Source organism: Bombina bombina, chromosome 4 (assembly GCF_027579735.1).
Source record: "Bombina bombina isolate aBomBom1 chromosome 4, aBomBom1.pri, whole genome shotgun sequence".
NCBI lineage: Eukaryota > Metazoa > Chordata > Amphibia > Anura > Bombinatoridae > Bombina > Bombina bombina.
Window position 1 is genome coordinate 753,822,070 of NC_069502.1, and position 13,686 is coordinate 753,835,755.

A 13,686-nucleotide genomic window follows, 5' to 3' on the forward strand; every position below is an offset into this window, starting at 1 on the left:
TGTTCTAAATAAATGCTGAATGTTTATTGAACATTTAGCATCTGGTTTTGCAAATAAAAAAACAAAACTGGTAACTTTCCCTTTATTGAATATAACATTTGAATATTAAAGGGATATGAAACTCAATTTTTTTTTCTTTCATAATTCAGATAGAACATGTAATTTTAAGCAACTTTCTAATTTACTCCTATTATCATTTTGTCATCGTTCTCTTGGTATCTTTATTTGAAAAAGCAGGAATGTAAGCTTAGGTGACGGCCCATTTTTGTACAGCACCGTGGGTAGCAATTGCTGATTGGTGGCTAAATGCTCTATATGAATCATTAAAGAAAAAATGTGGGTTTCATATGCCTTTAACATTCAAATGTTGATTCTCACAGACTTCAAAATTAACCTATTTGAAGTATTTAACATAGTATTTGAATTATAGAAACATTTGTAAACATTTGTAAATGTCAATGGTATCTTTTGTTTTGCCATTTGAATGTTAGAATTCCAAAAGTTGCCCATCTTTATACAGAAGCCTTCTCTATGACCTCAGTCTTATTCTCTGAACCAGGTATACATGTCTTTCCTGAAAAGCGTACCTATTTTGTAGATTCATAACACACATTCAGTTCACTTATAAATCATACTATATCACTTTTTATTCCTATTTCACTATCCTCTATTGTTCCTCCTTGTCCACATATAAAAATGTTGCTGCTGAAATAGCAGACAAAGACTCTCAATGAAGCACATGTATGATGTGTATGTACCAGTCAGGTTCTCTATATATTCCAATATCACTTACGGGGGAATATACTGTATATTATTATCTTTTTTTTTTTTTTATAAAACCTTTTATAAAAACCCTATAGTACAATTTATTAGCTAATATGATGCTGGGCCAAAAGAGCTTCCATTTTTAAATATCTATAAAGTCCTGCCCCTTTAAAGGGACAGTCTACTCAAAATTAAACTTTCATTACTCAGATAGGGCATGCAATTTTAAACAATTTTCAATTTACTTTTATCATCAAATTTTCTTTGTTCTCTTGGTATTCTTTTTTTAAGCTAAACCTAGGTAGGCTCATATGCTAAGTCCTTTAAAGCCGCCTCTTTTCTCAGTGCTAGACAGCGCTAGTCCATGTGTGTCATATAGATAACATTGTGCTCACTCCTGTGGAGTTACCTATGAGTCAACACTAATTGGCTAAAGTGCAAGTCTGTCAAAAGAACTGAAATAAGGGGGCAGTCTGCAGAGGCTTAGATACAAGATAATCACAGAGGTAAAACGTATATTAATATAACTGAGTTGATTATGCAAAACTGGGGAATGGGTACTAAAGGGATTAACCATCTTTTAAACAATAAAAATTCAGGAGTAGACTATCAGTTTAACCTATCTGTGAACCCTAACCACAAATACTAAAATCATGCATAATATTTATAGCTGAGTGTCAGTATTTGTTTTTATTAATTTATGCACACAGTTTAGAAATTATATGAATATATTTATATAAAAAAAATAGTCAAAACATTTTATATTTGGATAAGCACTGTTGCCTATTTAAAGGACCATTAAACACAGTATTGGTATTATTATTATCATTTAATTATAAAGCGCCAACAGATTCTGCCGCGCTGTCCATGGGTAAAAAGATAGAAGTACAACGGTGAAACAATACAATATAAAACAAAATTTTACAGACAAATACAGGGGGAATTGAGGTCCCTATTCCATGGGAACTTACAATCTAGATGGGTAGGAGGATGGGAAACAGGAGGTGGGGACTGCAAAGGTGATAATGATGTTAGTGAGGAGATAGATGAGGGCAACTGTTAGGTAAGTGAAGTTCATTGTCCCTGAACAAAAAGATCTTAGGGAGCATTTAAAGGAGGAAAGGTTAGGGGAAAGTCTGACAGCTTGAGGAAGTGTGTTCCAGAGGGTTGGTGCCGCACGAGAGAAGTCCTGTATTCTAGCATGGGAGGAGGTGATGGTAGAAGAGGCAATGAGCAGGTCATTGTTGGATCTTAGGGGGCGGGCTGGAGTATATTTGTTGATGGTGGGGGCAGATATGGTGGGGCAGCATTGGTGAAGGCTTTGTAGGTCAGGGTGAGAATCTTGAATTAAATTCTGCTGTGAATGGGGAGCCAGTGAAGAGACTCACAGAGAGGTGCAGCAGTTACAGAGTGTCAGGAGAGGTGGATTAGTCTAGTAGAGGCATTTAGGATGGATTGATAGTGGTGCTGCCAACAATGATAGAAAAATTAGAAACTGGAGTAGAGTTAGAGGGATGGGGGTATTAGAAGTAGTTCAGTCTTGAACATGTTTATTTTTAGGTGGTGAGAGGCCATCTAGGAGGAAATGCCAGATAAGTAGTCACTAATGTAAGAATTGACAGAAGGAGAGTGCAGGGGTGGATCGGTAGATCTGGATATCATCAGCATAGAGGTGATAGTTGAAGCTATAGCTGTTGATGAGTTTACTCAGTGAAGAAGTGTAAATAGAGAAGAGTAGAGGACCCAGGACAGAGCCTTGAGGTACTCCAACAGACAGAGGCAATAGAGACTAGGGCCTAGATTTAGAGTTCGGCGGTAAAAGGGCTGTTAACGCTCCGCAGGCTTTTTTCTGGCCGCACCATAAATTTAACTCTGGTATCGAGAGTTAAAACAAATGCTGCGTTAGGCTCCAAAAAAGGAGCGTAGAGCATTTTTACCGCAAATGCAACTCTCGATACCAGAGTTGCTTACGGACGCGGCCGGCATCAAAAACGTGCTCGTGCACGATTCCCCCATAGGAAACAATGGGACTGTTTGAGCTGAAAAAAAACCTAACACCTGCAAAAAAGCAGCGTTCAGCTCCTAACGCAGCCCCATTGTTTCCTATGGGAAAACACTTCCTACGTCTGCACCTAACACTCTAACATGTACCCCGAGTCTAAACACCCCTAACCTTACACTTATTAACCCCTAATCTGCCACTCCCGCTATCGCTGACCCCTGCATATTATTATTAACCCCTAATCTTCCGCTCCGTAAACCGCCGCAACCTACGTTATCCCTATGTACCCCTAATCTGCTGCCCTAACATCGCCGACCCCTATGTTATATTTATTAACCCCTAATCTGCCCCCCACAACGTCGCCGACACCTACCTACACTTATTAACCCCTAATCTGCCGAGCGGACCTGAGCGCTACTATAATAAAGTTATTAACCCCGAATCCGCCTCACTAACCCTATCATAAATAGTATTAACCCCTAATCTGCCCTCCCTAACATCGCCGACACCTGCCTACACTTATTAACCCCTAATCTTCCGATCGGAGCTCACCGCTATTCTAATAAATGGATTAACCCCTAAAGCTAAGTCTAACCCTAACACTAACACCCCCCTAACAAATATAATTTACATCTAACTAAATAAATTAACTCTTATTAAATAAATTATTCCTATTTAAAGCTAAATACTTACCTGTAAAATAAATCCTAATATAGCTACAATATAAATTATAATTATATTATAGCTATTTTAGGATTAATATTTATTTTACAGGCAACTTGGTATTTATTTTAACTAGGTACAATAGCTATTAAATAGTTAAGAACTATTTAATAGTTACCTAGTTAAAATAATAACAAATTTACCTGTAAAATAAATCCTAACCTAAGATATAATTAAACCTAACACTACCCTATCAATAAAATAATTAAATAAACTACCTACAATTACCTACAATTAACCTAACACTACACTATCAATAAATTAATTAAACACAATTCCTACAAATAAATACAATTAAATAAACTAGCTAAAGTACAAAAAATAAAAAAGAACTAAGTTACAGAAAATAAAAAAATATTTACAAACATAAGAAAAATATTACAACAATTTTAAACTAATTACACCTACTCTAAGCCCCCTAATAAAATAACAAAGCCCCCCAAAATAATAAATTCCCTACCCTATTCTAAATTAAAAAAGTTACAAGCTCTTTTACCTTACCAGCCCTGAACAGGGCCCTTTGCGGGGCATGCCCCAAGAAGTTCAGCTCTTTTGCCTGTAAAAAAAAACATACAATACCCCCCCCCCAACATTACAACCCACCACCCACATACCCCTAATCTAACCCAAACCCCCCTTAAATAAACCTAACACTAATCCCCTGAAGATCTTCCTACCTTGTCTTCACCATCCAGGTATCACCGATCCGTCCTGGCTCCAAGATCTTCATCCAACCCAAGCGGGGGTTGGCGATCCATAATCCGGTGCTGAAGAGGTCCAGAAGAGGCTCCAAAGTCTTCATCCTATCCGGCAAGAAGAGGACATCCGGACCGGCAAACATCTTCTCCAAGCCGCATCTTCTATCTTCTTCCATCCGGTGCGGAGCGGGTCCATCTTGAAGCAGGCGACGCGGATCCATCCTCTTCTTCCGATGTCTCCCGACTAATGACGGTTCCTTTAAGGGACGTCATCCAAGATGGCGTCCCTCGAATTCCGATTGGCTGATAGGATTCTATCAGCCAATCGGAATTAAGGTAGGAATTTTCTGATTGGCTGATGGAATCAGCCAATCAGAATCAAGTTCAATCCGATTGGCTGATCCAATCAGCCAATCAGATTGAGCTCGCATTCTATTGGCTGATCGGAACAGCCAATAGAATGCGAGCTCAATCTGATCGGAAGATTAGGGGTTAATAATTGAAGTTAGGTGTCGGCGATGTTAGGGAGGGCAGATTAGGGGTTAATACTATTTATGATAGGGTTAGTGAGGCGGATTAGGGGCTAATAACTTTATTATAGTAGCGCTCAGGTCCGCTCGGCAGATTAGGAGTTAATAAGTGTAGGTAGGTGTCGGCGACGTTGAGGGGGGCAGATTAGGGGTTAATAAATATAATATAGGGGTCGGCGGTGTTAGGGGCAGCAGATTAGGGGTACATAGGGATAACGTAGGTGGCGGCGCTTTGCGGTCGGAAGATTAGGGGTTAATTATTGTAAGTAGCTGGCGGCGATGTTGTGGGGGGCAGATTAGGGGTTAATAAATGTAATATAGGGGTCGGCGGGGTTAGGGGCAGCAGATTAGGGGTACATAAGTATAACGTAGGTGGCGGTCGGCAGATTAGGGGTTAAAATTTTTAATCGAGTGGCGGCGATGTGGGGGGAGCTCGGTTTAGGGGTACATAGGTAGTTTATGGGTGTTAGTGTACTTTAGGGTACAGTAGTTAAGAGCTTTATAAACCGGCGTTAGCCAGAAAGCTCTTAACTCCTGCTATTTTCAGGCGGCTGGAATCTTGTCGTTAGAGCTCTAACGCTCACTGCAGAAACGACTCTAAATACCGGCGTTAGAAAGATCCCATTGAAAAGATAGGATACGCAAATGGCGTAGGGGGATCTGCGGTATGGAAAAGTCGCGGCTGTAAAGTGAGCGTTAGACCCTTTAATCACTGACTCCAAATACCAGCGGGCGGCCAAAACCAGCGTTAGGAGCCTCTAACGCTGGTTTTGACGGCTACCGCCGAACTCTAAATCTAGGCCTAGGAGTCACCAGCAAGAAAGACAGAGAAGGCTCTGTTAGAAAGACAAGAGTGAATCCAGGAGAGGGCAGTTTTGCGGAGCAAAAGAGAGCTGAAAGTCCATAGGAGGAGGAGATGGTCAACAGTGTCAAAGGCAGCAGAGAGGTCAAGTAAGATCTGCATACTCAACAAATGCATAATAAGAAGACAATGCAAATGTGTTTAGGTTGAATTTCCAATAAGTATTAGAGTTTTTTCTGACAAATTTCAAAGTTAGTTAGATTTTCCTTCCCACTGTATCATGTGACAACCATCAGCCAATCACACCATCAGCCAATACAAAATGGACATGCTCAGTAGAAGCTGGTGCCTCAGAAAGTGTGCATATAAAAAGATTGTGAACTTTTAGATAATGGAAGTGAATTGAAAAATTGTTTAAAATTGTGCAGTCCTTTTATTTGTGACATATAGGTGTAGTTTGCATGTCAAATAGTAAATGAAGTTTAATTACACTTTATTGACATATATGCTTGAACAGACGTTACTAATAGGAGGTGCTGGTAAAAGTATAAAGTCATGGGTGTAATAACCTATAGACTGTAATTCAGAGTGATCCTATTGTAACCAGCATTCACCCATAGGTAATAACACAAGTAAAAAGTGGGTAATATAGTGGGCTATTAGAAAATGGGATTAGTCACTTCCATATTTCTGATATTAACATCCTCTACTCTATAGCACCCAGTAATTTAAAAATGTGAAAAAGAAAGGGCTAGTGGACTCGGTTTGCGTGTCTGGTCTCTAAAATGAATTGAATCATCATAAGGGATAAGGCTAGTGGCAGGATTTGTAGGAATCTCCTATATTTAACACATGTATCCACACACTGTGTAGAACAAGCTATGCGCTTGAGGGCGTCCTCCTACCTGCGTACTGCTCTGATTTAACAGAGTCAGACGATTTCTAGCTATAGTCCCTATTATTCAGAACAAATCACACATACAGCACACTGCATTCAAAGATTATTGAGAGTATATATAGTGGCCAAAAGTATGTATAACTTCAGCTATTAGCCAAGTTGAATTCCTATACTAGATACAAATTGTCAGTATCATGTAGATAACTCGTAGTTAGGAGCTACATAGTAACTTATAGTTATAGCGTTAATGCATATAAACTAAGTCTGGACAAAACAATGTATCAGCATATATTCAAGCACTACAATCTCAATGGCGGTATTAGGCAAAAAAAAAACGCTATCACAAATGCTTAGTATTGTGTGTGACCAGATTCGTCAAACACGCTGTGAAGCCGAGGCCACGCCCACCAAGGTGTATAATTCTACACTTGACTTAAATGTTACAAACCCCCTTTTTCCCCTAATCTTATTATGTAGTTTGCATGTGTAATTGTCATGCAGCTGTAATAGTATACTAACAGACACACAGTCACAAATACATGGTTCATGTTAGGTTAAACATATTTAACTGCATCAGTAGGGGACCTGTATTTAGTATATTCTAAGGTAACTGACAATAAGCACACCCAGTAGTCTTTCCAGAAATCCTACAACTGAATTATTTACCCTGTAAATGTGATGTTTATGGATGTTTTGTTTTGTTGTGTTCTCTGATCAGATACAAATCATCCAAAATGTAATTTCAGATATTCTCACCGTGTTATTACATTTTTGTTTCTTGTGCATTTATGAATTCATTGATTCATCCAGCTTCGCAATATGCAGTCAAATTTAAAATTGATCGACTGTGTTATGATTTGTTGAGCAGTTGACAGCTTTGAAAATGTTCATTGTACAAGAGCTGAATACAAAACCGTGCAAAGTAAAATAAATCCAGAATTTTATTAGCAACATTCATTTATATTATTTCATTCCTTTTATCCCACACATTCAGCACTGATTGCTAATAAATATCAATCCTTTTACAAACTACACTTCTAAAAAGTTAAACTATAGTTTCAAAATAGTTTGCTCAGAAATTTTGCAAAAGTGACACAGGAAAATGCTAGCTTGCGATTGGTGTGTATGCCTGTCCATCATGTACATAATCAGAGCAGGTAGCTATGCCAACAGGCGACGTGCAATCAACCTGTTGTGCTTTAAAACAGTAGCAATATTTGTGTATGTCTCTCTAAGGCAGTGGTTGACAAATCTGTTTAACCTTAAGTTGCCAGTAAGAATATTTAGGAGCCAAACAGTGGTACATGTATATAAATTTATGGAGAATATCCCCAAAAAGTTAGGAGCCAGGGGTTAAAATGTAGGAGCCAGTGGCTCCCTGGCTACTGGGTTTGTCGAGCCCTGCTCTAAGGGATTTGAACAGAGGCATTATCGGTATAGTGGGCATTTGTTTGTTTGGCTATGTATTTACCTAATCTTTGTTAAGTGCTTATTATTACTTTTTAAACTTTGATTGAACAGGAATCAAATGTATCTGGTGATGTTGTACTTCCTCATGTCATCCAATATGGGGGGGTTATGTCAATGAGCTTCACACATGCACAAAACCAATGTTAGATTCAAAAGCTTAAAGAGAAAGGAAAGTCAAAATAAAACTTGCATGATTCCGATAGAGCATGTAATTTTAAGACCCTTTTAAATTCACATCTATTTTTAAATGTACTTTGTTCTCTCAGTATCCCTTATTGAAAAAGAATACGCACATAAACTACACTAGTGGGAGCTGCTGCTAATTGGTGTCTGCACACATTTGTCTCTTGCGATTGGCTAACTAGATGTGTTCAATTAGCTGCCAGTAGTGCAATGCTGTTCCTTCAGCAAAGGATAACAAGAGAACAAAGCAAATTTAATAATGGAAGTAAATTGGAAAGTTGTATGTTCTATCCAAATCATGACAGAACACTTTGGGGCTTCCTATCCCTTTAATGGAGTAGTCGGTAATAAGTGAAAATTCGTTTTTTGGGGGTTTATCAAGTCTTTTTAGCTGTGTAATTTGATAAGTGAAAATGGCCCTATAAATGGGTTATTAATGTATCTTCTTTAACATTTTCTCTTCTCTACAGGCAGAAGTGTGCGCTGGAACCGTGGCTGAAGTCATTCAGTCTGTAGTTAATGGAGCAGATGGTTGTGTTTTCTGCTTTGGACATTCAAAGCTTGGTTAGTATGTTCAGTCTTATGTGGAAATATGGAAAAGAAAGAAAATAAAATAATTGAAATTGTTGAGCTATTATAGCACAAGATTTGTTGCAAAAATATTTATCAGTTTTGTAATTTAAGTAACAATTGTGTATTATAGAAATAGAAGCAGTTACTAAATGTGCAATGAATCAGATATTCATATATTGTATGGCTTAGGAAAGATAAGCATAGTAACTAAACCACATCCTTTATTCCACTAAAATAATAATTATTTTTTCATTAAAGTGATGGTAAATTTCCCTTTTTATATAAAAAAAATCATTAGTGATATTTTAGATGGAATTTAATTCATCAGTTGTAAAAAACATGCGCTATAACTTACTTTTTAAAGGTAGCACTAAAATTCTTATACCCCGCCCACTTCAAAAGTAATTTTTTTTTGTGAGCTAACAGTTTGAATTGTTCCACAATCTGAGCTCTAGCCATACGGCACTCACACAATTTTGTTTTGTAGCAAGATTTTGGAAAGCAGTTCAAACCATTAGCTCACACAAAAAAAAAACTTTTTAAGTGGGCGGCTGGAGTGTAGCAAATTTAAATTTCAGCACTACATTTAAAGGTAAGTTAAAGCGCATCTAAATTACAACTGATGAATTAAACTATATCTAAAATATTATTAAATTCTGGATCTGTTTATACAAAAGGGAAATCACTTTAACGTTTTATGATAAATCCATCACATTCCTATAAGAATACAACTTCCTAAATGGATTGAAGGTAACTATAGCTCCCTCCAATGTGGAACTAGTAAAAACAGTAACAGAAGCAGGCAAAGCTAACATGAGTGCTGGCTCTTTGTGGTCACATTCCGGTCAAAATTTAAATGCACATAGAAGAATTACATCTTTGAACAGAAACACATTAGAAATTTACTTGTAGTAGCAAACATCCTTCTAGTAGACGTTTTCACTGTATTAGCATAGCTAGATATTCTCAGTGCACCAGCATTTTAAATATTACAGCTGCTCAGAGTACTAGTGGGGGTAGAATCATGTCAACGATTAACAAACTGAGACATTACCAGATGGTACAAGCACCTTAGGCTCTCTCAGCAAGTGCTGTGTTTAAAATGCTGGTGCACCGTGCATACTTAAATACACTTTTGAAACAGCTATTACAAAAATGCTTATATTCTAAACTGAAATGCACCCATGTGAATTCCAATTTTGGCTGGAATGGCCCTTTAAGCTAAGTACCACCCACTTAGGAAGTGGGCATTTCTCCTTAAAGGGGCAGTCTAGTCAAAATTAAACTTTCATGATTCAGATAGGGCATGTAATTTTAAACAACTTTCCAATTTACTTCTATTATCTAATTTGCTCAATTCTTTAGATATCCTTTGTTAAAGAAATAGCAATGCACATGTGTGAGCCAATCATACAAGGCCTCTATGTGCAGCAACCAATCAGCAGCTACTGAGCATATCTAGATATGCTTTTCAGCAAGTGATAACAAGAGAATGAAGCAAATGAGATAATAGAAGTAAATTAGAAAGTTGTTTAAAATGACATGCTCTTTCTAAGTCACAAAAGAAAAAAATTGGGTTTCATGTCCCTTTAAGAAATATCAGAAACAAAAATGTCACTTTAATTGAATACATTTTAATGCCAACCACCATAATATATAGTGCCTATAAAATTTGGTGGAGGAGGGTTAATGAAAGGTTAGGTGTTGTTTTTCAGGGTTTGGGCTAGGCCCTTAGTTCCAGGGTCATCTTAAAGGGACAGTCTAGTCAAAATTAAACTTTCATGATTCAGATAGAACATGTAATTTTAAACAACTTCACAATTTAATTTTATCATCAAATTTGATTTGTTCTCTTAGTATTCTATGTTGAAAGCTAAATTTAGGTAGGCTCATATGCTTATTTCTAAGCCCTTGAAGACTGCCCCCTTAGCTCAGTGATTTTGACAGTTTTTCACTGCTAGACAGCACTAGTTCATGCGTGCCATATAAATAACATTTTGCTTACTCCCGTGGAGTTATTTATGAGTCAGAACTGATTGGCTAAAATTCAAGTCTTTCAAAAGAACTGAAATAAGGGGGCAGTCTGCAGAGGCTTAGTTACAAGGTAATCACAGAGGTAAAAAGTGTATTAATATAACCGTAATGGTTATGCAAAACTGGGGAATGGGTAATAAAAAGGATTATCTATCTTTTTAAACAAAACAAATTCTGGAGTAGACTGTCTCTTTAACCCTTTGAGTGCTAATGACGGCTCTGAGCCGTCACAGAGTTTCTCACTCTGGTGCTAATGACGGCTCAGAGCCGTCAAGAGCACTCTCCCACCTTGAGGGAGATCTGGGGGCTCCTTACTGCTGCTACCCCTGCGATCGTGCCTGTAGAGTGACAGGCATCGTCGGGGCTTCACGTGATGCGCGGTGACATCACTCGCAATTACGTGATGACGTCACCGCGCAACTTTATTTATACTTAACAATGTTAAGTATAGGAGGAGGAGGCATGCTGCTTAGAAGCCTATATCTCAGGCATCTAAGCAGCTACAGACCCCCACTGCAGCTACAGACCCACTGTTGGAAAGGTAATCGCCTAACCTTTCCAACAGTGTAAGTCTTGGGGGTCTGTAAAAAAGAAGTTAAAAAAAATTTTTTCAGAAATTTCAAAAATAAAAAAATCAAAAGAAAATATTAGCACCCAGGTGGGAAATGGCTTAGCAGCCAAATGGTTAATGCAACATCCTGTTCCAGCATGACTGTACCCCTGTGCACAAAGCAAGGTCCATGAAGACATGGCATTTAGTGTGGAGGAACTTGAGTGTCCTGCACTGAACTCTGATCTTAACCCCAATGAACACTTTTAAGATAAATTGGAAAGCCAATAGCAAGTCTGGCCTTCTTGTCCAACCTGGGTGCCTGAGCTCACAAAAGCTCCCTTGGCTAAATGAACACAAAATCTCAAAGACACACTAAAATAATCTTGTTGAAAGCCTTCCCAGAAGAGTGGCTTTTGTTATAGCTGCAAAGGGAGGGGCCAACTACATATTAGTGCCCATGGTTTAGGAATGGGATGTCCAACAACCTCATACAGGTGTGATGGTAAGGTGTCCATACTATTGGCTATTTAGTGTACATCAGTTTCAGAACAGCAATAATAGGAGCTAGATAAACTCATCTGGTAAGCCAATGACAAGATGCATAAGTGCATCACTAATAATCCCCATTTAGCTACCAATAAGTTTATTGCTTCCGAGCCTACCTAGGTATGATTTGCAGCAAAGGATACCAAACAAACAAAGTACATTTGATGATAGAAGTAAAATTGCATGCTCTAAATTACCCATGAAAGTTTAAGAATGTAATTCTATATATTATCCTTTGCTACCCTGCATTCAGGTAGAGAATACAATTTTAAACAATGTTCCAATTTACGTCTATTATCTAATGTGCTTCATTTTTTAGATATCCTTGTAATAATAATAGAAATAAATTGGAAAATTGTTTAAAATTGTATTCTCTATCTGAATCATGAAATAAAATTTTTGGGTTTCATGCTTAAAGGACCATGAAACCCAAAAATTTTATTTCATGATTCAGATAGAGAATACAATTTTAAACAATTTTCCAATTTATTTCTATTATTATTACAAGGATATCTAAAAAATGAAGCACATTAGATAATAGACGTAAATTGGAACATTGTTTAAAATTGTATTCTCTACCTGAATCATGAAAGAAACATTTTGGGTTTAGTGTCCCTTTAATTTAAGCACTACATTTTTTTATAGGAATATTATTGAGGTTACTTCCTGCCTCCCTTTAGTCATGGGTGCTACCATGTTGAAACCTAACTGTCACTGTATTCCAGTGCTGACAGGGACATAACTACATGGGTTTTAGAGGTCTTAATTGAGACTGGGTCCACACACCCTCCTTCCTGCAAAAAAAGGATATGGATTTGCTTTTGCAAATATAATGGCAGTGTTTCCAAGGTGGTCGTCATAGATAAACCTGCCTCCTTATTTGCACAGGAAGGCTGCACAAGTGCATATTCTCTGGGGCAGACTAACCAAGGGGAAGGATGACTCACAGTCACAGAGAAGCAGTGCCTATTGCTCCTATCTGGCCGCCGGCTCAGCCTTTGTTAATTACAGCCAGCCAGGAAGGGTACTATTGAAATGGTGTGCCCAGTCACTGTCTTTGCCCTGGGGCTCAGTGACCTCTAGTGCTGACATGTTTGCACGTGTGTATCAACAATCCTTTACATACCAGCAGAGTAAACTAGACTACAAAACGGTGGCACCCATAATTAGAGGGGGGTGCATGAAATGTATTTAAAGGACCACTCAGTACAGTAGAATTACATGTATTGTAATAATAAAAAAGGCAATGATTTAACACCTTCTCTGAATTTCAAATAAGCAGTAGATTTTTTTCTGACAAATTTATTTTTTCTCCCATTTTCCAGCCCCCTATATCATATGACAGACTTCAGCCAATCACAGACTAGTATAGGTATACCCTGTGAGCTTGTGCACATGCTCAGTAGAATCTTGTTCCCCAGAAAGTGTGCATATAAAAAAAGACTGTGCAAAATGTGATAATGAAGTAAATTGGAAAGTGTCTTAAAACTGCATGTTCTTTTCTGAATCATAAAAGTTTATTTTGACTTGAGTGTCCCTTTAACAAAACATCTGACCATTGCCCTTCACTGGCATCACTCCTATTAGGCTCCTGTCTAATTAGGTACTTCTGAATAGGTGGTGTAATGGGGCACTGCTCACATTCTGAATCTAATAAATTCACTTTAAACTGTGAAGCCTCCCTGAATGTTTTAGAGCTTCTAGCGAGCTGTTCCCATTGTATGATATCCCTTTAAAAAATTGTAATAATAATAACAATTGCACTTGATTTTTATGGAAATGCTTGATGCTGAAATGTTTATTTTTCATATAGCTATTTTTATATACTGTATTTAGCATCAACTGCTTATCTAAGTATATGTATCATGTATGTGTATCAGATTTACTTCATAACAGGTTGTTCTTTTTG

The 13,686-nt window shown here is 37.7% G+C and overlaps 1 protein-coding gene across 1 annotated transcript in view; it reads left to right on the plus strand.

Moving 5' to 3' along the window:
• The window catches only part of KIF26B (kinesin family member 26B), a 559,622-nt gene that overhangs the window by 461,846 nt on the left and 84,090 nt on the right, over positions 1-13,686 (plus strand). Inside the window, exon 7 of the mRNA XM_053711042.1 lies at positions 8,542-8,635. Coding sequence (XP_053567017.1) covers positions 8,542-8,635 — 94 coding nt within the window. The remainder of the gene's footprint in view (positions 1-8,541; positions 8,636-13,686) is intronic.